The 27,568-nt window shown below is 35.5% G+C and overlaps 1 protein-coding gene across 1 annotated transcript in view; it reads right to left on the reverse strand.

Moving 5' to 3' along the window:
• NOL10 (nucleolar protein 10) overlaps nt 1-27,568 on the reverse strand; it is a 49,784-nt gene that overhangs the window by 7,940 nt on the left and 14,276 nt on the right. Inside the window, exons 12-19 of the mRNA XM_014894984.2 lie at nt 26,781-26,847; nt 22,056-22,108; nt 6,245-6,371; nt 5,189-5,268; nt 4,911-5,009; nt 4,227-4,316; nt 2,340-2,513; nt 1,713-1,960 (exon numbers count right to left, since the gene is read on the reverse strand). Of these exons, the coding sequence (XP_014750470.2) occupies nt 1,713-1,960; nt 2,340-2,513; nt 4,227-4,316; nt 4,911-5,009; nt 5,189-5,268; nt 6,245-6,371; nt 22,056-22,108; nt 26,781-26,847 (938 nt within the window). The remainder of the gene's footprint in view (nt 1-1,712; nt 1,961-2,339; nt 2,514-4,226; nt 4,317-4,910; nt 5,010-5,188; nt 5,269-6,244; nt 6,372-22,055; nt 22,109-26,780; nt 26,848-27,568) is intronic.

A 27,568-nucleotide genomic window follows, 5' to 3' on the forward strand; every position in this document is an offset into this window, starting at 1 on the left:
TAAGCTTTCCATGTTTTGAACAAGATGAAATCTTTATTCTTCAAATTCAGTGTCCTTGAGAATTTGCTTTAGAGCTTAGCAGCTGAATTTGCACAAAAGAATAGTATATGAGTAGGCTGCAGCTATACAGGTAATGATGTATTTCACTTGCACTGAGAATACAGTGTCATTTGACCAATGTTTCGGGCTCCTTCCAAGTTACAGCTAATACGACTATAAACCTAATCACAACGTAAAAAAATATATTTTTAACCTATAATACTTTGTCAGAGTATCCAGAGTAGATTTTCTCCTGACACAGCAGAAAAACTGTCAAAAAGTTGCTTCACTTCTGGCTCAAATAAAAAAAGAAAAATAATCAGAAGAAAGTTAGTGGAAATATCTAAGGAAATTAAAAGTTCAGAATAAGTGGGTAGATTCAATTAAAAAAACAAAGCAAAATGCCTGTGTGAAATTACCTGTTGATAAAAAACATCTAAGGAAAACACGGCAATTAGTTCTGCTGAACTGCTATAAATCCCTATTTATAAAATACCACTATTTCTACTTAAAGGAGGTCTTAGAAGTACAACATGGAAATCATAGACCATCTAACTATCATAGGAACACTGTCTTCCTAATACTTTAAAATCTATTTTACATGATCATTTTAGCAAAAATGTTGTATTTTATCAAGTATTTCTTTATGTATATCCTGAAAATTTCTAAAAAACCTAGATTGTAGTCATTAGTGACATAAAGAAACAGCCCCTTTATATTAACTTTCTTTTCTTTGATTGTATAGTTTCATTCTAAATAAAACCAAAATGTTTATTATGAGATCCATCTAGACCAACAAACCATTTCCAACATTAGTCAAAATTCTGCTCTGCCCCAGCTGTCCTGCAAGAACTTTGAAGCTCCTGTCTTGAAAGGTTTAATGAGTGTCTGTGCTCCAAACAATAAAATGCTGTTAAATCTCATCTTCTGAAGGGCTCAACTCACCTCTGAAAAAAACTAAATCAATGAGATTTGCAGCCACTAAGCACCTCAAAACCAAGTCCTCGTTTTTTAGTTTGACATGCTTATCCACGTATCCATTATTTCAGATGATCATCAATTTAAGAAAATGAAAAAACCAAACCAAACCAAAATCACTACACTTAAAAAACACCCTCCTAGCCTGGTATTTTGTATTGCAAATAGTAAAGCAGAGTCTTGACATTATAAAAACAGTGTAGATTTTGAAAATTTCTAGATGCCATAAAAACACCCACAGGAAATAATTTTTCTTTTACCATGCTGATCCATCTTGAGCCTACTTCCAAAACAGTGACTACTCATGTAGCATTCTAAATCCTTTCAGACAGTCAAATGAAAACATCAGTCTGTTAATCTCATACTGACACTGGTGGAGAAATATAACCAGTCTCAAAAGACATCACTGTTACCTGTGAGAACAGCACTTCACCAACCCGAGTAATGGATCCCTCAATCTGACTCAGGAATATCTTATTCATTTCATTTGTCTTGTGTCTCTGTCCTATCTGTGTATTTGTTTATCTATAAAACAAAGCTTTCAACGACTATGTCACTTTAAGTTACACCCTTGGATCACCAAATGTAGCTTTGCTAGCAAGTGCTTCCAAGCCAAAACATTGTAGGCCTGCACTGTAGGGAAATACCTGAGAATCATCCACCCCCACCTATTAAAATAGGAACATTAGTCTTACTTCATTAATTTCTGTTTTTTGGCAGAGTCTTTGAAGCTTCTGAATTCCTCTCCTTCTTTAATCTCAAAAAACTGAGGTTTTAGTAATGTTTGCTGATCCTCCTTGAGCCTTTCCTGCCGCTTGAGTTTTTCCTCTTGGCGTAAAAGCTTGCGCTGTTTCCTGACCTCTTCAACCCAGCCTTTTTCATCATCTGAACTCTCAGAACTTTCTGCATCACTTGCTTTTCCTTCTGGTTCTTCCTCCTCTTCCTGCAGACAAAAATAGTATAAAATAAGAAATCATCAACTAATTTTCTTTCCAAATCATTCCTGCAATCCGAGTACGTGACAGCTTTTACATAGATACTATTGAAGAGTTTTTGAACAAAAGCAGTAACAACAAATAAAGCTTAAAATACATTACAAGGTTGTTATCATCTCTATATTCTATGTTTTTCAAACCTGTATTTGTGCAAAAACAATACTACATCAAAAAAGGTGATTAACATTATAAATTACGCTTAATTATTCTAGCTAATAAGACATTCTTGCATTGCCTCCATCTTTCTGGGGTGAAAAGTCTGAAAGCTTGAAACAGAGGAAAAAAAAGCCTATGGAGTTTTCTTAATCCAAATGGAAAATATTTTACCGGTCCTTGAGCTTCCAGCTCTTCTAAGATCTTTAGCTTCCTCTTTCTTTTCTCACTTATTTTAGAAACAAGTGGGTTAAGTAGCCTAAATTCTTCACTCTGCTCATCCACCTGAAAATCTGGATTCTCAAACATGACCTTAAAACGATCATCTTTGAGGAGGCTGGGCATATTCTGGAACAGAAGCAAACCATAAGCAAGTTAGACAATTCTGAAACAGACATTAACAAAATAAGTAACACTTTTTCTTAATTAAACAAAATTAATAACAGGCATATGAAATGCCAGTTGCTTTATCCTTCCAGGTCAAATAAAAATCAAGATTTATGCTTATTGCATTTTTACAAAGATTGTTTTAAGCTACCTGTAAGCAAGAGTTTTTTTAATGCACAGTACAGACGCTTTAAATACAATTACTAATATTTTCAAATAAATGTTTCCCATACATTCAGCCAGCTAGTCTGGAGACATGTTGATATCTACTGACTAATCAGCAGTACCTCCAAGGCAAATATACTGCCTGATGGGGATGTGTCTACAACATGTAAAACAAATTATAAAGGTACATGTCTTTACGCAATGCTACTATTATTTTACTGTAAATACTTCAGAGGAAATGTTATACATATTATAATACTTTTTCTTTACTACTTTCACATACAGAATGGAAAAGGCAGTTTAATTCATGTCAAAGTAAAATTAACTCAGTGTAAATTATGCTACTGGTGAATTCAGAATAGTTCAAGCCACTAATTCATCTTCTGAGAAAACCAGTTATTGTCATTTTAAAATCATTGCATACATAGCTTTTTATTAGAAAATGCTTATTTTTTAACATTGCTCAACTTATACCAGCACATTAATCCCACTACTGCATTAGGTTTTCATTGTTACTGAAAAAAATGAGAGTGGAACTAAGGATACAGAAACCAAGATGAGTAAATTTCAAACACAAAAATGATGCAAATGTGTAACTTTCAGCCACAGCCAAAAATTAAATCCCAAAGCCTAAAATAAACTGCTTGTCATAGGACTCTAATACTGTCTCAGAAAAATAATCTGAATGTACAATTTTATATACACTCTATTTAGTCCACTTAATAACATAATCTCCATGTACTCCAATACAGACAGATCCCCAGCTACTGAACTCTCATTTTCATGGTACCATTTGCTTAAGTTTGCATTTAAGTTTCACCACCACCTATCTCTTTAGTAGAAGTTCATCCTTCCTAATAATCTTAACACACGAGTTTTCATTATTTATCACACGCAGCTGGTGTCTGCCTTTCATGAATGCTATATTCCTGTGAAAATGAGAACCTATGAAGTGCTACCTATAAAAAGCCTCCCCTCCATTAGATACTAAACATTTACCCATTTCTTCAATTAAAACTTCCCTCAGTAGAGAAATGGATTACATTTAACATCCAGAAGAACTCCTGTTGCACAAAAGCAAACCATTTTGGCTACTCTATAAAATATATTTAACTATATATACAAAAAAAGGCAATTGTATCTTAAGTTTTTTGGATAACATCTATCCTGTCACCAGCAAAATACCAAAAACAAATGCAAACAACAGGTCTTGTTTGAACAGCTGTGGTATTGAGGCTGCATTAACCAGCTTCTAGTCGTATCAAACCCTTATTACCTTCACAGTGAGTATTTCACCACTTTTAGCTTCAAGTTACTATATGGTCTTTTTTGTGGTGCAGCTACAGTCAAATCCATCTTAAAGCCACTTACCAGAATGTTATTTATAAGAAACAGAAACAATGGTATTTTGAATCTGTTTGGCCAAACAGCAGCAACAACAACAAAAATCCTGTAAGCATTGCTAATTCTGTGCTCCCAGGTAGAGAATTCATCAAAACAAGAGCCCACCTTTTGTTTTCTTTTTTTACTAAACTGTTGCTCTTCTCCTTCTTCTTCAATCAGTTTGAGTGCAAGTTCTTTATTAACTTTTGGGAGTTTCTAAAAAGAGGAAAGCAATTAATAAATTAGCCTTTTACACATGCAACCTACATGGTTTACATTCTTAGAACTACTGCAGAAAAGCACCTTGACTGGTTCCAAATATCTCTAGATGCTAGTAAAGCAACTGCACTTCCAGAAGATTTAAGAACTTACATACTATTTTTAACTTTTGACACATCAGGTTCAAAACTTCAAAAGCAACTCTTTTTCCTTTTATATTGAACAGATCCAATCTACAAAGTTACTAGTTATAAACACAATACAATTTTATCTATCTCTTTCCAGAGTATCATGTCTCAACGGCTTATGTAATTTAATGACAGAAGTAGAAAATGCAAGTTTTACCAGTGGATTATCTGCTCAAGCGGCAAATGAGATGAGAGCTGCTCTTTTAGTTTGGTATCAACCTTTCAAAAATCACATATATGAGAATTTTATGTTTCCATTCAAGAAGTTCTGTAATTTACTTTGTGTGTCCAATGATAAACAGAATCAAATCCTAAGTCACTACATCTCTAAGATACACTTAGGAAAATATTACTCTTTATGAAGAGTTTTTCCCAAAGTATATTATTTGTTTCTAGAATTTACCTTCAGTTGAACTCTCTGTGCACGTGTTTCTTCTATCTTCTGCCTTATTTTCTCTCTTCTATATTCTTCATAGGCAAAGGGATTGGCCATCATTTTTGCCTTTGAACAAGCAGGAGGAAGTAAAAAGAAAATACCATTAATACAGGACTTAGTCCATTATCTGGATGGAAAAAAAACCCAGCCAAAACAAAAAAAAACCCACAAAAAGACAAAGAAAACTCCCAGCATATATATTTTATTGTTAAACATAAAAATTGACAAGATTCAGACTTATTTACCTTATGATAAAGTCTAATGTCCATGAAGAAGCCATGCATATATGCTCTGAGTAATGATGATCCAATGAGATGAGCAAGGCCTGGGAAAAAGATCCAGAGAATTTCAAAGAACTTTTACATATAAAGAACTTCTATTCCAAGCCAGCCAGTTTACTTCCTTAAGACAAAAAAGCACTGCTAAAGCAAAACATCAATCTAACAGTCACAATCATGACATCAAGACTAAGTAAAACTGGGAATAAAAATCATTTTGGTGAGCAAAATTTGTAAGCTTCTTCAGAGCAACCAAATCCGTGTTTCTTGTCATAATACCTATTACTGACCATGTTTTTAAAATGTCCATGTGCACCACGCTCTGTAGAATTTCACAAAGAATGCCAGAGGATTTTTTCAAAGTCCATATGTGTTTGATAATCCCTTTTTTAGTGTGACAGAGAGACCATTTTAATTAAAGAGACTTGTCTTGGGTCAAACCCAACACTGTACAGTCAGAGGTAAATTAAGTAAACTGGAGCAAAACATTGCAATCACACCACGTAAGAGACAGAAAAAGGACTAACTGTCTCAGGAGAATGTTGCTTACCTTCTCTGCTACACAATTTTCAGTATTCCAATTTCTTGAAACTACTAGCCCTAGAATGATTTGTATTTTCTGAAAATTGCTACATTCAAATAGCGTAGCCTTTGGCTGTAATTTCCAAAGTCTATTTTGAACACCTCAAAAATGTTTTGAAAACTAAACCCACTTCTCTTCCTATGCCTTCTATGTGGCATATGAAAGCACACACAACAGATTCCTGGAGATACTGTATCAGCAAATATCAATCACCTTCTTGGGATGAAAATCTGAGAAACACAAGTGTCTAGTGTTGTATTGGCTGGGAATCAAAGAACTTAGAGCCATCAGTCTGGAATATTAATAACCAAGAAAACAAGAGGAAACTACTGTCATTGAATTTATAACAGGGCTCATACACCACACTGAAATTACAAAAATCAGATGTGTAAATGTTCTGAACAAAGAAGTCAGCGAAAGAGCAGATACAACTGTTTTACCTAAATTTTCAAGGTCTTTTCTGGTAACAAATTTGTAGTCATCATAAACAGTGCTTTCTGGATTCTCTTCCAATTCTTCAGTCAAGTTGTCCAAGAAGGAACACCATTTTGGGGCAGGTCCTAAAACCTGTAAATATTACGGAAAGTTGTAACATTGCATTTTCTTGCAGAAAAAGCCTACAGTTAGGCTCTTGGCTACTGTGCTGTAATGGAACAGCAAATTAATCCCATAGCACTTAGAGAACACAATTAAACCTATTGCATTCATTACTAACAAAGAGTACCACAGATTATGTAAGTGTTGTTTTAATTTAGGTCATTTGAGACCAGGCAGTTCGGAGCTTTCAAGTTTAACTGTTTCAAGTGGTCCCAGTCTGATTAATTTATTAAAAGCTTAGAGCCAAACATTATAGAAGAAATCACAAACTAATGGCACTAGATAGCAACTAATTTGTAAAGTGCTGCTGGATTTTGAACTCGTTAGGTTCACTATGCAATCATGTTAAATCCTAGTCTGACCTATTTAATTATAAAACCACAGATATATTTCATGTATTTTATTCAGGAATAAACCCAGACTGTATGAACAGATAACAGGAAATATTAAAAATACTTGCATATTTCCATGATGAGGCAAAGGATTTGTTTGTACAATATTAGCTAGCACTATCAATGTATTTTTCCATATAAGCTTCCTCCAGTTTCCCAAGTTAAAAATCAGCTCCCTTTACTTTTCCCTCCTGCTGTTCTGATTGAAATTCCTTTCCATCTTGACTCATGCAGCCACACACAGCTGTTCCAGCAGTCTTATTTTGGTAGGTGGGTTAGCAGCATGGAAAAATCTAACACTGCATTTCTCTCTAGTGTAAGTCAGCTGACAGTTTAGAATGTTAAGTGACCAGTTAAATCTTATAGTGGGACTCTTAATGAGGTTTCTGATTTGTTTGCTAAAAATTCACATTAAAAACTCCGCAGTCAACCATAGGAATGCTTGTGATATAACAATAACATTTTAAGATCCTATTCAACTATGGAAACAACTAGAAGTGATTTTATTTATTTAACATATAGTTTGTTTTAAAGTGATTGTACGATAACAATATGAGATAATGCTGTTCATTTAAGAAGTGTCTTTCTTCTAATTCAAAAGTCCTCTTTTGAAGACTACACACAAAAAACCTGTAAAATTGTGTTCTAGACCATGACAATCTAACATATTCTAGCCTGTAACACTCCAGAGAATAATATTTTATTCTAGACCACTACGGTCTTTGTATCAAATATGATTTATCTTCCTAAGATCTCAGCCCTAGCTGAGAACCATTATATGCCAAATGAAAAAGGGCACTTTTTTTACCATGCTGCCTATTTCATTCCAATTACCAAGAGCTTCCAAGGAAATTCCCAAGATGTCACTAACAAGAAACATTTTATCTACTTAATTAACCAAAATCCCCATGTCTGCTCCAAGAATAAATGACATATATAACACTCAGATTGACTTCTTGCCAACATTTCAAAAGCTTTTGTCTCCATCCAGATTTTAATTTTTTATTTTATTTCCCCCCAAACCCACTTATTTAAATGCCAAGCTTTTATATTAAAAAGAAAGTGGTCTAGATCTCTTAGAAGTCTTCATACCACTTAAGAAATCAGTTATCCATACTGCACCACCAGACCATCAAAACATGATGGGTGTGGAAGAGCCTTAAGATTACCTATATAATTTCGTTTAATATGAAGCAGTTTGTCCTTCTTACTAGAAAAACTCCCAAGCTGCTTACTAACTAAATAAAACTTCTCTTGTAATAACATTTAAGGACAACATTCTCTCCTATATGCAAAACCTGATACTGAGAGTAAAACACTTCGTGGGGCATAATTTGTGCCATGAAACTCGTGAATCAAAAAAAAAAAACCTGATTATTCACAATAATCTGTGGAGTGAGATGGATGATCAGATCATAGAAAACAAAGTGGGGGAAATGAGATAATGGAAAAAAGAGGTGGCAGAATACCAAGAAAAAATAGAAAATCCAACCATTATTCAAATTTCACATGTTAACTGACAGAAAGGAAAACCTACAGAGATGTCTGCGTATGTTTTATTACCTTATTTCCCCTTCTCCCACCCCACTGAAATCACTTATTCTACCTGTTCTAGGACACTTTAGGAGCTCTGCTTCATGCATTAAAATAAAACATTTTTTAAAGCTTAAGAAGAAATTCAAAAATAGAAAAGGCAAACAATATCAGCCACAACGACAAGAACATAATCAAGAAATGCCCTTCTTTTGCAATAGTAATCCTTCACAGAATTTAGCTGCTACTGCATTTTTAACTCCAGAACTTAATGCTCCACTGTCAAGCAACAGCCACTTCAGGATGATACTAAAAGCACTCCAGAATGCCAGGCTCCAAGACTCCACCAATCTTCTGCCCAGGTACAAACAACAACTGACAGGGTTGGTCTGAACTGCGCCTCCAGGGACAAGGTAGGACAAGTGAAACCGGCCTGTCTTCCCCAGTTCATGGCTTTCCAAACAGTGGCCACATTGCAACACAAGTGGGATCCCCTTGGGACCCATTGGAGCTGCTGACATCCAGCACTGGCACCACCTCAGCCTGGTCTGCAGTCCCCGTTAAAGCCATCACAACAAAACAAAGCTGTGGAATTTGTGTAGGTCAATTAATATACTTGCCAATTTGGAGTGGAAAGGTACAAACCTACCACACCTCACAGAGAAAAACACACTGAAATTCACAGCATGAATAAAAAAATGTTACGAGGTAAGTAATTGCATGCAACTTACGTGACAGATAAGTAGAGACAGTACTGCGGCACCTAATATCAGATTTTTCTTATACACATTAGAATATTTCTTAACTTTACACATAGAAAACACAAAATATGATGAGTGGTCTAGCATGCAACTGAGCAGAGACAAGTCCAAGATCAAATTGTCCGAGAAACAGAGGAGCAAAATGTTCATAGAAAAATATTTTTTAAATATTGTAAAGTAACTTCAAAAATCAGAGTTCTTTGCATTCTATTCTTTAAGATGTTTGACTTTGTAGACTTGTGGCACAAGTCTAACATGGCACAGCAACATTCTTATGGCCATGCCCAATTCCTAAGAACTTCTATATAAAATATAATCCTGTCATTGGTCTGTAATTCTCCTAAAATTAATGAACCCTAGGACAGCACAGGTATTATTCCCAGCCCACAACAGATGTTCCGTATCTTCAATTTGGAACACCAGACAGCACTTGTACACTTTTAAACACCACTCAACTGTTTGATATCCAGCTCTGCAGAGCCCTTAGAGCCAAAAAAAACCTGCCCTAATCCTAACTAGCATTAAACATGTTCAACAACTTAAAAGAAGTCCAGGTTGTGTAGAAGCTTCCACAGACAGATGTCAAGAGATTTAAATTAAACTACTATGAATGCACTTCCAGGCGAGTATTGTTAAGTATCTGTTTGAAGGTTTCTGAGACCAATTCTACAGGAATGACTGAACAGTTGCTCTTTTCTTCTCAGGGAATAAAAACTGGTTCCAAAATCTGTTTTTCTTGATGTTAAACAGTAAGTTCCTGGAAGATTTCAAACAAGGCAGTGATAAACTCTTCAGCAATAAACCAGATGTCAAAATATAGTAAGACTCAACCCCCCTAGTCTTCACTGGTTTATTTTAGCAATCAAAAATACACAAAATGTTCACAGACAACATTAATCAGATTTGAAAATTATTCAGTAGAATTTGGAAAGTTTAGAATGCCTGAATTCCCTCTAGAAGACTAATTTAATGTATGTGGACATCATTCAACCACACAGTTCCAGAGGCTTTGGAAAGCAGAGGCATTATTTGCTGTGGCTGCACGAGACAGTAGCAGGCAGATTCACAAAAATTTCAGTTTCACAAGTATCTCTGTGGGGCCACATCATGGTGAAACAGTTAGTAAGACAAAAGCATGAAAATGCATCCTATCACTGTTCTTTTGTATTTTAGAAGTAAAACCTTCTGTAAAAAATCTGTGTTTGTGGTACCTTCTACGCATTTTGACTAAGACCATTACTAAGTAGCAAAAACGTATTAACTAAGTAATTCATTGTCATATTATTTGAATAATGGTGATTACAACAAAAATAGCATATATTTAAGGTCTTCAACAGATCTCTATATATATATTGTGTAAAACTATTAATGAGTTGGTGGAGACATTTTGTACCAGTCCAGTATATGTGAATGCAAACTGTAGCAAGGATTGTGAAAGGCAGCAAGGAGGATTTCTGAAACAGTAATGCTTGCACAAGAATAAATACATCACAGAGACACTGCAAACTGGAGCTGAGCTAAGCACCAGAGGAGTGTGACTCTGAACAGCCTTCTAAGTGGAGATAATGGGGAACAACTAACAACTAATTTTCAGATGAAATCTGAAATATTCAAGGAAAACATTATACAATCTGAGTGCTTGTGATACAATGGGATTTGACGTCACAATCCAAGGTGGCTCCACCATTCCCATTAAAAAACAAAACCAAAAATAAAACTTAAAGCATTTTAATAAAGAGAGATTATTTTCTAGACTATCACTTCTTGAAATTAAATATATTTTATATATATGACTCAATGACTTCACATACATATTTACCTATAGGAGACAAAAATAATTCTTTGGAGAAGACAATAACAATAAAATCTTAATTTTGTTTTTTAATGGAATGGCACAATATAAAGCATTTAAAATCTTTAACAGGATATAACTGCTGGAGAAAGCAAATGCACATCTATGCATGCATATTCTCAGTTTCAATCACACCATTTAATAGGAGAAAGAGATTACAGGTCTAATGAGGGAGGTAAAAAAAAGATGATCCCCAGGGTGTGGGCAGCGATTGAAATGTGCAATTGCATTTTAAACGAAATTAGCTCCCTAACTGTATTGCCAAATTTAATTAATGCAATTACATAAAATATTAATTACTATTCATTTTAACAGTATTGTTTTCAATGTTTTGTTCTCTAATTTTAAGAATTAGACAGATCTCAATATGTAATAATTCTGAAAAGTTTCCATCTAGATGCATTGAGAAGTCAAGTCCACTTCATTGCACCCCATTAACAGTTAGCATTAAATTAATTGCAATTGGTAACCCTAAAAACCCAGATAGATTATTTCTATGTTGTAGATGTGGAAAGCTGCAGCTCTCTGTTCTTATTACTGTGCTTTTGGCCTTCAAACATAGCCAGCTCAAGAGATCAGCTCCTGTTAGGAAGGAGCCTTGGGACCAGAGTATCTTGTTATGTTTCTGTCTACTACGTTTCCATACACAGCGTTTCTGTAGCAACCAACGTGCTCCAAACAATTTGTCATTTTCAATTCTGCCGTTCTTTTGTAATCTTCATTCTTCCTATGAATGCTCTACAATCAACTCCAATTATGCCCTTTTAATCTCATAATTCTATTTAATTTACTGAATAAAATTCTTTGATTCTCGAAATTAAATTGGTTTGGGGAATAAACTCCAAACAAATTTCCTATATCTTCTTCGTAATTTCATGCTTTCGTTCACCCTGCATCATATGGTGTAGATTTGCTGGTTTTAAAGACATCAAGTAGCTCAGTGGAGTACAGACATGACCAAGAGAGACTAAATAGCACATTCTCCCTTTTTGGCATACTACTGACAACAGCACTGCAGTTGGTTTTAAGCCACATACTCATAAATTTCTGAAATATACAATGAATTGGCTTTTTCTCTCATCCTGACTCCAGCACATCCAGACAATTTTTGGCACATTCGTTAATCAAAGAGGCTGAATAGTTGGTTTTCCTACCTTTCACTATGCTATGGAAGCTGCCAAATCAACTATTTGGAAGTTTTACTCCTGAGAGAGCATGTTAAAGGAAACATTGCTTTTATGATCTTCCCAGTGTTAAACAAAAACTGCTGCAGGAACTTGCATGCATCTTCTAGGAATGAGATACTAAATCTTTCTGCCCTGGTAGTTATCAGATATAAGTACTTCTTTTTCTAATTCTAAGCAGTTTGGCTTTATAGTGGTATTCTTTTTTTTTTTTTTAATCTCATATTCTCTAGTCTGACAAGTACTACAGTCAGTTAACTGGTCACAGGTCTGCTCTCACTGTGAGTGAGTGCTCTTGGTGAAACCACCATCTTCTGAAGGAGACAATGGCCCAGTTGCTCATAACGTTGGAAAAAAACACCCTCAAGCAAATAAAGTTATTCTTTAAAACGGTAAATAAGATTACCAGAATAGCTCTTCTCCTCACAAGACAGAACTAAAAAGGGACACTTCTCAAGTCATCTGTGATATACCAGCCATGGCATTAGGAGTAGAGTCTGATGTTTCCACCAATGTCCCTACCATGTTTTGACATATATAAAACAAACACTTCATCAGTATTGTTATGGATCTTTTATTTATCAGACTCCCTACAGGACTTAAACATTGAAACAATGTGAAGACGGAAAGATACACTGAAACTCAAAGTACAGGAACACACTATTTTCACATGACTTCATGAGTGGCTTCTCAAAGCCTATGCTACAACCATGACTATTTCAAGCACCTTCCCAAAAAATATCACCTGCAAATAATTCAAAAGTTACCAAAAGTCTGTCCTTATTCTAACACAGCAGCTTCAATAGCATACCTGCTGTAAAAAGAGGCAAATTGCCTTAAAAGTTAAAAAAAAAAAAAAATAGGTAAATTGCCTAAATACTGTGCAATAACTTCAACTGGGACTCACTTCCAGATTTTATTTACCTATGGACATGTGCTGATTGTGTTTCTTTATCCATGAGAAAAAAAAAAGGTGCAGATCAGGTATGATCAGCTGATCTAATGCCTTGCTGACAGTAAGTCAGGAACCACATTTTACTTTCGCCATCCCACACCCTCCATTCCCTACCACATTTGACTAAGTGCTCTTAACCAAGACCTTATAGGTTTTGGGATTCATTAGAACCTTAATGAAGTCAATTTACTGTTCAGTGACTCTGTGTCACTGAACCAGCACACTCTCCCTCACAAAAGACACCATCTTCACAGTTTACACAGTCTAACAAAAAACTCCACCCTATCATGATACCTTAGAAAGAATAAATTCCTCGCAAAGTTCTTCCCTTGCATTTATAATTGTGATTGCAGGAGAGGCAGACAAGGCAATGGTAAGCGGGAAACTTCGTGTCTTGGCCTTCCTTTTAAACAAGGAAAGAACTTCTACACAGCTTCTAACTGTTCCAACATGTTCAGAAATCTGTTTCTCAAAACACAATGGCGCTTCTTGCAATACTAAGAGCATAGGCCATCTAATGGACAAAACTTCCACTACTAACATAAATTAGAATAACACATGCACTGATTTTAGAATGCATGCAATAGCTGCTGAGGATAATCTAAATTAACAAGTAAGAACCACCAAAATAAGCTAGAAATGCGAAGTCTCAGCATGTTCCCGTCTCAATTTCTCTTGATGGGACAGGAAAATTCCTCAACTGTCACACTGTGTAGGATCTTGCCTCTCGTGCTTTTAAGTGGCTGGGAACAACAGAGTTCTTACAGTACACACCAGATGCCAGGGAATGTTACAGCATAAATACAGTCATTAAAAAAAAACACACTGAAGGATAACCTGTATTTTAGGGAAATTTGAGAAATGCTACAGATGCAAAAGTAATGGCAAATACAGCTCTTTGTCCACCTAACATGACTGACAAACTACTGGAAATCTAGTAATGTGTGAGCTTCTAATAACTCCCTACCATTGCAGTTTAACTGCTTTTTGCAAAACTGGGAGGAAGACTTCTCTGTGAGTTTATGCAAGTACTGCCAGAAAACACAAAGGGAAGGAAAAGCAACTACCTGTTAGGAATGTGCAGCTCCTCCAGACAGATAATGAAGATAAGCTCAGCATAAACCAAGTTCATTGCAAAGCGTAATACTAAGGAAATTTTGTATAACTCAGGAAATAATTTTAAGTAGAAAGAAGCTTCCAAATAAATATTTAAAAGTCTATGTATGCGATAGTTTTATTTACTTTTAATGTCTTCTGTCATAGAAATCTTAGATCTTCATGACTTACTATTTCTGCACAAAGTAGTTATAACTCACAACCTGTTTCAATTCTGAGTGCAGCACAGAAGATGACTATACAGTTACCCTGTATTTTCAAATGTAATGAAATTAAGACTTAGTTGAAATTATTACACGGAGAAAATTCTCACATGCTTTGTCTTTTCTGATCCAAAAGCTAAAACATTCTAGTTCTTATTACATGCTGATAGACATGTAGCATAGTACAAAACTTCCTTTCAGCAATTACACATTTTCATTATCTGCGACTGCCTCTCTCTTCACTGACTGAAGCTAAGCAACTGCATCTTTAAATTTCAGAAATCAAATGAAGAATATATGACCCAAAGGAACAACTGCAAGTTAAGAAATAAAAAATATCTTTCAGATACTCAAGACTTAACAAAAGGGGAGCACACTTCCCCCTCAAAATATGTTTCTTAAAATAAGAACTCAAGAACAGAAGATCCATTATCACCAATTGCTTGAGAAACAGTCACAACACTAAAAAGCATGTGATTCTTCTATCAATGGTCAGAGCAATCACCTGGTATACTTCCATATAACTTCTGCTTTTAGGAGTTTTCTCCTGTGCTCTATGAAGGGTTTGACGTAAACTCTACGTGCGACTTTACAGAAGGTGTGCTGCTGTCTGTTCAAAAAATACTGAACAAGTGCTGCCTAGCACACTAACAGCCACAGCAGCACTAAGCAGGGCTCATATACCCTCATAATCTAGACATGATCTTGAACTAGTACATCATCAGCACCAGAAAACATCTAAAACAAGTTTTACAGGAAGATCAGAAATTGTTTCCTGATTATCACACATTGGTGTTTTCCTTCTATATATATGCGGTAAGTGGTACTGTGTCTCTCAGCCAGCACATGGGAAATAGAGGATATCCTTTGTTGGGAATAAGCCCAGTGTGCTATTTTTCAGTTTGAAAGTGTTTAGGTTAAAAGTAGGAAGCTCACAGTTCTGCTTGTGAAGATAAACAACTTTTTTCCTACGCTTGTAAATACTATGAGATAGGTAATGTATCATTCACCAGACTTTTTTTTGTGTCAAGGATTGGACTATTCTGGATGAAAAACACAATTTTGCAAGATTGATATATCAGAACTCATAATTAGTTTAAAGGCTGAAGATACACTCAAGTATCTTTTTATTAATGGAAACTTTCTCTTTTGACACTTGGCAGCCCCAAAGCTCAACGTAATACATTACTTCATAACAACCCTTCTTTCCAGTAATTTCACAGTTTTCAAAATGAATAAACTAAGATTAAGACCAAAGTTTTCCATTCTACGTCACAACTACCATTTTGTTTTACAATATTTTTTCCCAGACTATGAAATGTTTTTCTACATTATCTATTGTTTCAGGATAGAAAAAAAATCTCTCAGCAAAGCCAGTTTCATGGTTGCTTTCCACTTTACCAAAAACATGTAAGGGAAGGGCTGTATTGAACCAGACGAACAACAGCGTTCTAAAAAACACAGCCTCCTCTTGTGCTCTTCAAGACAACATTTGAGGCAGCATCTATGCAGAATGACCTAATACTGCCAATCAGAAGATGAGAAAACATTCTAAAAGAAACCAAAATCTTGCACTCTACTGCTAATCTGTTCTATTAGTGCAAAAAAAAAAAAAAAAGCTAAACACAAATATAATAAGAATTGCATCATTTGATTCATAGCTTTTACCACACAAGCCAAAATTCTATTCTATGACAGAAAGTCTCACTGCAACTCTAACAGCACCCACAAACTATCTGAATAACAGCTGGCTGTACAGAATACTGGTCCCAAAGGCATGAAGTACAAGGTGTAGACAGGTAGGTTTGTATTCCTATCATATAAAGACCCAAAAGAGAAAAAGAGACAATCAGCAGAACCCAAATGGATAAGAATGTAAGTCTCAGAGTGATAAAACTGTTCTGAAAGGCTGTGATCATAGAGCTAAGTGTGGAGGGTATAACACAGGGGAAACCTCCCACACCTTATAAAGTGAAAAATGGCAGTATGTAAAGACGGGTATCTGAGGGTCATAACATCTTGCATAGAACCAGTGAGAGCACTCTGTCACAGACTGACAGAAAATACCTATCTATTTCAGATAAATGCTTTTTCTGTCTGTGAGTGAACTGAACACAGCTTTGGTCAACACAGCCATTCAGAAGCAGCTCATCTGGATACCTACGATCAAAGCATGTTCACCCCTAATTTATATTCTAGAACTACTCCAAACAAATATCCAGAAAGAAACACAGGAGATGAACCAAGGTATTAAAAAACTGCTTTCGCAGGTATTTCCTTCAGTCCAAGTTCCCTCTACAGATTTCTTTCACCAAATATCCAGAGCATTAAATAAAAACATGTAAGCCAATAGGATTTGTTGCCTTAATCTGTGATTATGTTATTTCAGGGTTAACCACTAAGGAAAAACTAGTTTTTCTCAAGTCTTCCAAAACTTTTTTTTTCCTAAATCCAAGGAAAAATAATTTTTTAGGATAAGCATTTTTGATGCATATTCAAAACAAAAAGATGCTGATAAACAGTAAATAAACCAGACTAGAGGATTATTTGAAAAAAAAAAAAAAAAAAACAAAAACCAAAATTAGTTAAAGAATGTGTGAAAGGCAAGAAGTACCAGCAATGGCTGGTTTAGCTGAAAACCAATTTTAAGAGGACAAAATTCATGATATTGCTAGCAATAAGGACAGCCACATATCCAAAGTAGGTATTGTATTAGAAACTAGAACCCTTACACTCTTGGAGAAACTGACTCATTGAATAGGCAAGAAATACTTGCTCTTGAAACATTTCCAGTTTATAACTCCAACAGTCCTGAACTAGGAGAGTGCTAGGATATCAAATTATTTTCCAAAACCACCTGAAAAGAAGCCAGAGATGCTCCAGGATTTATTTTTTCTTAAAGAGCTTAATATCTTCACTACACCAAAAGTACATTGCTTCTAGCCTCAACAGGGAGTGTTCTGCCAAGACTGCAGGAAAGTAAAAAAATTCAGAACACAGAATATTACACTCAATTAATTACATGCTTAATTGCTCTCTTCTCTTAACAGCCTAATGAATACAGCAAGTTTCAGTTTCAGTATGTTCGTGTAGCCCAAAGTTACAAGTCCAATAAATGAGACAGGACTGATTTGCAACATCTGTGCTAAGATCAGACATGTTTGTGTAACCAGAAGTAAACACCATGTAAACCAGAGTAACACCTATGGCCCTTGCTCTCCACCCAGAGCACCCAGGAGCTGGCATGTGGCAGGTTTTCTGCACAACCTGCAAAGAGAACGTTGAATGGCATGGAACATGACAGCCTCAATTAAACTTAAAGAGAATCTGACTCATCTTAGATCCCAGGCCAATGGACCACCATGTGTCAGTGGAACTTCTGCCTCTCTTCACTTCTTTGGCCAGGACCTGGTTGCACTATTGAATCAACTTATGTTTCTGAGTCAGTAGTCTAAAAACTATCCCAAGGCACACATAACTTTCATTTCAACCTTCCCGAGGCACACATCAAAGTGATGTACCAGGAAGCCAGCTGGCAAGAAGCAGGTTCCAAATGTTTGCATAAACTGCAAGTTAGCTATTAAACCAATGGCAAACAGCCCAATTCCAGTCAGGAATTCAGAGGCACTTGCCCTCATTACAGCCCAACAAAATAAAACAAAAACAAAGTCTCTAAGCTAAGCCACTCAAGATGTTACCTATGTAACACAAACATTTAATTTCAAAGGTGAGATTCAATTTGCTTTTTGTCCATTCTGCAATGTGCACCTATGTAAGGTATCTTGCTATTTAAAAGCAAACCTGCTTGTCTTTTCTAGAAAACCAAAAAATTGCATTGTATTTTCTCTACCTACAGCCTTCCACACAAAGGAAAAAACTGCAGTGATTTTTTACTTTTTTATACAAAATGCACAGTTCTCAGACATTTCTAGTCTCAATTGTCATACCTATCCTGACGAAACTTCTGCAGGAAAAGCAGATGTGTGCCATTTCTTTTACAGGCAATACTATGATACTCAGTGTATCATAATCTTTTATAATCCTGAAGTTCAAGAGACAGTAATTTTTTGGGTTTGAAATGGAAATTTAGCTTTGGCATCAACAATGGAGAGATCGGGCACACGTACACAGATAATTCAGTCAGACATGAGCTCAGTCAGAGCACATTCCAAGCTGACCGGACACAAGCCAGCTCCAGTTCACCAGGCATGAGCTGTGTTAGCACAGCACTGTGCCCACACTAATAAAACCTGCTGAGAGCCTGGGTATGCTGGGCTGGGCACAGTCCTGCACTGTCTGGCCAACTCTAATCACGGGCAGTGGACGCTGGGTCTGTCTGCACCCACCTCTGCACACGCTGCTCTGCAAGACTCCCACCACTGAGAATGTTTTTCAGAGCACAGCACCATGCATTTGGGATTTTAAGTATCCGCCTTGATCACAGCCATGGCAATTCCTTATGGCTGTTCCAATGAGCATTTAAAACAAGAGAATAATTATTAACACTACAGGCCAATGACAGGCATGGACAATTGAATGGACTTTATTTACATAACTGTCCTTTACAGTTAATAGCATTTCTCTCAGGCATTTATTCTGTTATGGAATTCAACAAGACTTATAACTCAGTTCCTGTCAACATCTCAAAGACAAAGGACACATTTTTAGTAGTATTCAAGTCTACCTTAAAGTAAACAAAGAGAAAATTAAGTTACTCATTATAAAAACTGTGAATCCTAGTTCTTAGAAAAAAGATAGAAAACTACACCATGAAAAGAGATTAAGTAACAAATTTCTTTATAGTTTTTCTCCAAAGACCCATGTAACTTAACTTTGCCTGTGCAAGGAAATTATTAAATCTTCCAAGGATGGAAAGAAAACACGTATTAATCATCTACTGACAGAGAAACCAAAGGACAGGTGTGCAACTCTGAGCTCAAATAACTAGCCTGGAAGATCAAGGAATAAAACTGTAACATGCATGCGTTAATAACATTAAGTTTTCCTTAATAAAAAATGCCCTGGAGCAGTTGAAGGCTGACACAAGTCCTCCATTTCATATTTTCTTCATTTAAAAGGTAGAATAAAAAATAAAATAGCCAACAAAAACGGATTTAGTGAGCTACATACTTGATTTTTAGGAAATGCAGTAAAACACCCTTCAATTATTCAACACTGGCAGTGCCAGCCCCTTCAGTCTTGCCTGTAGGAAGGCATAATGTAAAAAAGTCAGACCAGAGATTTCTGTCTGTGAGATTTCTGTCTCTATTCCAAGTAACTTCGTCTCACTACTATTTAACTTTTCTATTGTCTAAAATAAGCATTACATGTTTTGAAATGAACTACAGACTGTCAACTAAAAAAGTAACAACAGTATTTAAAGTATCTTCAAACTCAAATCCATTGACACAAACTGGAGAAGTTTAGTTATTAGAAACTTTATTAGAAGTTATTAGATGTTATTTGAAAAGCAAATTTAGTCCGGGCAGTAGCCTCCGAAAAAATTTTAAATTTTCTTCTACCTTAAAAATAATACTTAAAAATACCTTATAAATACACCAATACCTTAAAAATAAAACTTGTATTTGGATTTATGCTTTAACATTCATCATTTGGGTCCATTTGTATATTCATGTCACTGTGAATGTAAAACCCATAAAAAGGTATCATCCAAACAAATTTAGGCAGACTCAGATAACAAAAATCAGGGGATGGTGACACAGGAAGATGGTTTAGGGCTAGATTTATGTTAAACTTCATTGGAATAGCCTGCATGCTGTAAAAATACTAGATAGTATTAGTTAGTATTTAAGTTTGCAATACTGTCTCTAGGTATGATCTGAAATCTAATACAGAGCGCTTATATTTCTTAACTAAAAATTACTTGTCTGACTTCAGAAATACGAATTCAATATTCACAGAGGATTCTGTGAAAGTAAGATTTCTGTGAGTGAGACCAAAAATTAAGTATTTTTCATTTTGATTTACAATACATCAAGAATACTCAAAGTAATACTAGCTTGAACAAGTTCTAACAAACATTCATCACTGGTGACAATCAAGACAATGAAATAAATTTTTGGCTAAGTTGGATGTGAACCTCTAATAGCTGACTTACAGCTGTCAGGTTCATGTATCATGCACACCTGCATAAAAAATAATCTCAGTGCACAATTTTCAGAGAGAAGCTGAACCTTACCTTTAGTGACAGAAGGAATGCTTTTTCCATCTGGATTATTTAAATTGACTAATTAGTCCATTCCACTTTTAAAAACTCAACAGACTTTGAAAATATGTGAGTTTCTACTCCCTAATCCATTAATTTAAAAAGTCGATAGAGAAAAATGCTTGGAGACCTACTCTCTCGACCTTACAAAGGATGAGGTAAATGGAAAGAAAGTGTTCAGCTTCTAACTACAGCTAATATTTTGTCATAAATAAAAAAATATTTGTTGTCCCCCTTTGTTATCCAAAGCACGGAACAGTGCAGTTAAAAAAAATGTGAATTGGTTAGAGCTGAATCACAGAAACAGGCAATTCACATCCAAAGAACAACCTGTCATAACTCATGTATAAAATGCCATATCTCTTTACATGCAAAAATCTAATAATGAAAGTAAATATATCAGATTACAGAATTGTTTAGAGGGGTATACTATTGTGTTTAGACACACATGTATATATATTCTATTCCACAAAGAGAAACATCAACTCATAAACATCCATCCTGAACACAACCAAGATCATACAGAGTGGATATGGCAGTGGGAAATGACCAGAAAGAACTGAAAAAATTAAATTTAAATTAATATAAAACCAATTAGCTACATGAAGACTTTTTGGCTCATTTAAAAATAGTTAAATACATATTTCAATATTAATAAATTTTATACTTTGTCCAAAATGATAATAAAATTAATTAAGAAGTGTACGTATTTTTAAAGTCTGGTTAGCTATTCTGCATGCTACATTTACATAGGTGTCCTACTATTTATCTTCTGTCAGGACAAGAAAACCTCTAGAGAACACACTGTAGAAATTAAACCAAGAGTGAAATGCAGATGTAATTTTCTGTACCATTCCCTGACACCAGAAGGCTTGCTGCTAAGTCTCCCTAAAACCAATCAACAGAGATAAAGAATACAGTTAAAGCTACAGTTAAGCCTTTCAAGTGGAAAGCTTATCCTGTGAAAAGCTGCATTTGAAGAAGGCCAGTGAGCAGAAGTTACAGTCGAGAGCCATACCCGAAGTCACACAATCGCATTTCTTTGTCAGAACTGAGAAGAATATTTGATAGCATACAGAATATGCTCTGTCGCTGTACACCACATATTAAACACTAACGAAATATTTCCAAACAAAACAAAGTTATCTTGAAAAACGTAGTCCCTATTTAAGGGGAATTCCTATTTAGGAATTCTTTTTCATCAACTATCAAAAAAAGCTTCACCCGAATTTTCTGCAGACACTAACCAGTTTTGAAACTGGTAGCAAATGGCAAATTATGGCAGTTTTTTTTTAAGTAATTCAACATGTTACATTAATAAATTATGGTTAACCTAAATTTACGTTATTGTGACAACTCAAGACAATGCAGATATAAATTTCAAACAATTGTGCCTTTAAGAGCAATATCAGCAACAACTTGTATTACTTACTGGTATATAATAGATATTCATTTTAGGGGCTTCATTGGCAGTCATCAGCATTCCTAAAAAGAGATTTTCACATTTAAAAATATTGATCAGAAGAGGATAATACTATTTTTTTAAAAAGCTCATGAAGTACATATTCGTGGTTTGCAACGGACATTAATCAAGACCATAAATTGTTGCATGAAATACCATGGAAAGAAAGGTGCAATATCAGCATAATTAACAAAGCTTCATTTTCTATATATTCATTCCCTTTTGCCCTCTATCATAATTGTTCAGCACCACTTTAAGCAACATTAAGCTCTGACAAGTGCAGGCTGCCAACTTTCATAACAAATGTAAACAATTCATCCCTTAATGCTGTTCAGCCCAAGTCCAGTTAGTATTGCAGTTAAAAACTACATTGGACATAAAATTGCCTCATTAATACACTAGCATCTGTACACGGGGTTATTTGTTTTATTTTTAAACACACACCTAAACGGAGCCATAAATCATAACATGGTTTACACCTTCATTCATATTTTATACTGGGAAATAAACACAACTGCAGCTTCTCGATCCAAAATGAGATACAGGATACTGTGGCTTCAAAAAGAGTAAAGGTAGTGCTATAACCAAGCAGGGCAAATGTAGAATTTGAAGTATCTATGAATGTACCCAAGAAACACCATGAATAAAGGGTTTATGTACTCTGAATATGAAAAAATACTGTAGGAATACTAAAATCTGTGGAAAATCTCCTACTGCCACAAGATTTCATGTAAATTCAAAATGAAGAACACTCTCAATTTCTTTCTACATGAAAGAGTAATAAGAACATTTGCCATATACCTTTACGTTTATCTCAATTTTGTCTTTCCAATGTAATTGATCAAGAAGAATAAAAGTGCCATCAAATTAGATAACATTCTGATCTGGAAGAACTGTAGCATATGCCACTGAGACTATGAATAATTGGGTCAATTACTACACACCCAGAGGGTAGAAATATAATTTACACCCAACTAGAGGAATGCAATTAACATGGGTGGAGTAATCCTTCCTACCTAATCCTTTTATTATAAATATACAATGCAGCCGGACTTACAGTGTCAGAAAAAAGGGGGCTTGTTTTCCCAGCAAAGCAAGATATTTGTGAAAGCTTAGTCAGCAAACAGGCTAAAAACTGTGCCTGGAAAGGTTTGCAGGCAATTTAAGGAAAAAGCAAGAATTTATAGCAGATACTTGAATACACACACACACAGAGTACTCCAGTATAGTATAGAAGTTACATGCTCCCTCCCCTAACAGCACGCTCAGTACTATTTCAAAAAAACAAAGCATCTTTCCATTGACTGGACAGGAATCATTAGAAATAAAGACGGAAATAATTCTGTAGGTGCTTCAAAGATGACAGTAAAGTAAAATTTCCTCTTTGAGAGTCTGTTTATTACCAATAATTAAAGGTATCAATAATTAAAGGAGAACAAAACCAGACTTCAGAACAGCATATGATTGTATAGAAGAAGGGAAACAGAAGAATGAAAGAAAGTTAACTCTGAAAGGAGAAGTCTATTCCACAAATTTTTATTGCTTCAGCTTGTTAGTTTTCATCAATTTTTATGGGAAGAAAGACCACATCCTAACAAACTACATAACAGCCTAGTTTGATTACTGTAGAAAGGAAATAAAGGAGAGCCTTTTTTCAGAAAAGTTTTAATAAGACCTTCTCTGGAAAATGGTGTGCAATACAGTATCATGAATGTAAAAGAATGAAAATGGGAGTATGAAGTGATAGGATGTGGAAGGAGCAGTTTTAGAAAATGCAGATTTCTACACTTTAACTTTTCTTACAGTAATTGAAACAAATGAGACACAGATCTATACACTGAAGATATTGTCAAGTTTCATCTATATTCTACAACAATTGACTAAAGGCTACTCAATAAGCAGTAAACCTTTTTTCCCCTATCCCCATTCTGCTCATGTGTGATCAGAGGAAGATATTAGACTATTACGAGATCCACTAAAGTTTGTCATTATGTAGTTTGGTCAAAGATGCATGAGGGTTTGCATCCCAGGAAAGGTACTAATACTGAGGCTGGTTGGTAAAATAATTTAATTAAAAATGCCCAACTATGACAAAACTATCAGCAAAAAAAATAAGTTCATAGGATACTGATCTTGAGTTTACCATAACTGATAGACTTTTAGAACATTTTGGTTTGAATGAGATTCCCATGGGCTCAATTCTCAAGCTTGTCCAATTACCCCTGGATGGCATCACATCCTTCAGCTTTGTGTCATCTGCCAGTTTGCTGAGGGTACAGTCAATCTCACTGTCTATGTAATTAATGAAGATATTAAATAAAACTTGTCCCAATACAGAGCCCTAAGGGATACCACCTATCACTGATTTCCATTTGGACATTGAACTGTTGACTACTACACCTTCTGGATGAGACTATCCAACCAATTCCTCATCCCCTGAACAGTCTACCCATCAAATCCTTCTCTCTCCAATAAGGGTGAAAGTGAGGTTTTGCCTTTCTGAGCAGCAGTGACACACAAAGTGTTAAAACACAAGCTAGGCAAAGATCTCTGGGGTTTCCTGTGCCATGCATCTAGCGAAGCTCTGACAATAATGGGGCACCAGTAAGAGCACTGAGCCAAACCCATACTGACACTGAAATCATGTTATATTTCCAGCTTTCCACAACTCTAAGCCCATCTGACTGGAAGCATTTCTGTATTTTCAGATCTTCAGTCATGATTATTCCTTAAATTCTGGACAAGCACGAGACGGTTCTAGGCATCTTACATGCTGGTCCAACAGTATTTATGATAAACATGTGATGTACCACCTCTTACCCTAGATCTCTCAATTTCCACTGCAACATGTTCTAGTTTTTGCCCCCCTGTCTCCATGTGACTATAAAATACAACCCAGTTTTCTTCCCACAACAGTTCTTAAAAAAAACATCAACCTGTCCCCCTACAGACAATAAGAAAAGCAGGACTGATTTAAGCAGGAGATGCAGAACACAGAACAACCTTGATCTCAATCACAGACATGTGGAAAGCAATGTCCAATAGCAACATTAGGGAGACGTGTGCATTCAATTCTTTGTGCTACAAGATTCATCCTGCAGAGTCTCACGAAAATCATTTCTGCAAAAGCACACGAGGCATGTCCACATACCACAGAGGCTACAGAGCATCCACAGCTGAGTAATGCCTATCCTTGACATAATCAAACTTGACTTGACCTGAGCAACCTCATCAGACTCAAAGCTGGATCTAACTTCAAGCTGGCCATGCTTTGACGAGGAAATACACAACTCCTAAGAGTACCTTCCAACCTAAATTACATTATGAGTGTACATTGACAAATAACTCTTGTCTGTTCCACTCCCTGGGGTCAGCTCTTCATTAATGCTGTGTGGATGTTAATTTGCTGCCGAGTTCTCTTTTAGATGGAGCCAGTAAGCTCACAGATGAAACCTGAGTGAAATGCTGAAAATAGTTCACTTCAATGATCTCTCTCTCTGTAGCCTCCATGGATGAGGGTCTAACTCCAGGGTGCAGAGTCCACCTGCACCTCCTGTTACCACAAAGTAATTCTCAAATACACCCACATGAACTCCTACATTCAATCAGGGCACATGACATGTACTCTGCTCATAAGGTCAAAAATGCCCACTATCTTATGAGGGAAGAGTATTTAATTGCTCGTCTTACCAAAAAAAAAAAAAAAGTAAAAAAGAATAAAAAAACTTAAACACATTCTTAACTGAAGTTGGCAGAAAAGACAAAGTTTTAACTTGCTGGAAATCTCAAACTTATTTATCTACAATCTTAAATTTGAGCTGCTAGTATGAATCAAAGTCCAAGCTGCTCTGTCTTTACTGCTACCTCTCTCTAAAATTAGGATAATAGCAGTTTGCAACATAAGCATTGTCTATTTCAAGACTTTTGCTCTGTGCCATCCTAGTGGTTCTAACTTATTTCATCTTTTACAGTACTGCTTTCTAAAAAGGAAGTAGGTGTCACACTCTACTTAAGAACTAAAGGAACTCATATTAAGCAAGAAAATTAAGTCCAGTTGCAATCTGAAGTATAACCAAGTCTGAAGTATAAACCGAATAAAACCACCGCTTCATGAAATATTCTTACCCAAAAATTTCGCCCTTGAAACCTTGGTTGGAAGTGATCCTCAGTTTTGATCTCTAAACATAACAATTACACAAACCATGCAAATTTGTGCACTTAGGAATCTACACTTCAAACCAAAATATTAAACCTAAGGGATGGCACAATTTAAGCGCTGTATTTAAATCAAGGAAAGATCAAATCCTTGAAATACTTGAAAAAAATCTGTAAACTTGCTGTAAAGAGATTTTTCCTACCTCTAGAAAGCAAGCTCTAACTCATCTGGGACTTAGTCAAGACAATAGGCCAAAATTCCTATTCTTATGAAATGAGTCACTTCAGATAGTTGAAAGAGGAAAAGAGGTCAATCACTCAATTAACAGCACAGCAGCTTCTAACTGCAAAAAGGCTCCAATGTAATACAGATGCAGAAGAAACAGGGACACTAACTGACAAGTAACCCTTTATTCCAAGCTCTGCCATAAGGAGAAAAGTAGACCTAAATTGTATCACCTAAACAGAAATAAAGACCACACCTTGGGTTAACAAACTTTTCCTTCTGAATTTAGCAAGACATTAATATACTTAACATACCTGAATTTGGATAAAGGCAGACATCATTTATATCATGTTCTGGCTCCATTGAAGTAAATATCTTTCCCTGAAATTGTAGGAAGAAAATAAATCATAAAGAACTTCAAGCAATATAATTAAATTCAGTAAATCTAAACATTAATAATAACTACTGGTGATGGAAAAAAGATGGAACAGATTTAGCAGAGCAATAAAATATTATTACTATCTGAACATAAGGAACTCAGTATTGTATTTTATCTCTGATTCAATCTCTTACAAGGAAGTACAGCCTACTGGTAACTGAAGATACAGCAATGTACAGTGGCACCTCTGATTTCTGAGCTTACACTTCTGTGCTGAAAATACATGTCAGATTCACTTTATTTTATGAAAAAGTGGGGCTGAGGTCCATATGTTCCTGGCACATTATCAATGTAACCCTCACTTTATTCAACTCTGAACGTCATAGTTTAAAATAATTTTACTTTGCCAAGTATGATTAGCTGAAAAAAATGGATTAGGACTGGAATTTGAATATGGAGCTTGGTTCTTCCACTGTACTAATGTCTACATGAAATGAAATATAGCTCAGCACTTCATCTATGATTTATAAACTCAGTATTAAAGAGGTCTTGATATAAAATAAAAGTAAATAAGAGCACATAGTGGTATCTAGCTTAGATCAGAATTGAAGTTATAAAGGTTCCTTAAGAAAGAGGTAAAAGCAGGAAACGTTCTCAAAATAATAAGAATTGGAACACAGTCTAAAAAACCCAGACAAAATACAGGTGCTCTTATAAGCCAAC

The sequence above is a fragment of the Sturnus vulgaris genome, chromosome 3 (genome assembly GCF_052056855.1).
Source record: "Sturnus vulgaris isolate bStuVul1 chromosome 3, bStuVul1.hap1, whole genome shotgun sequence".
Classification (NCBI taxonomy): Eukaryota; Metazoa; Chordata; class Aves; order Passeriformes; family Sturnidae; genus Sturnus; species Sturnus vulgaris.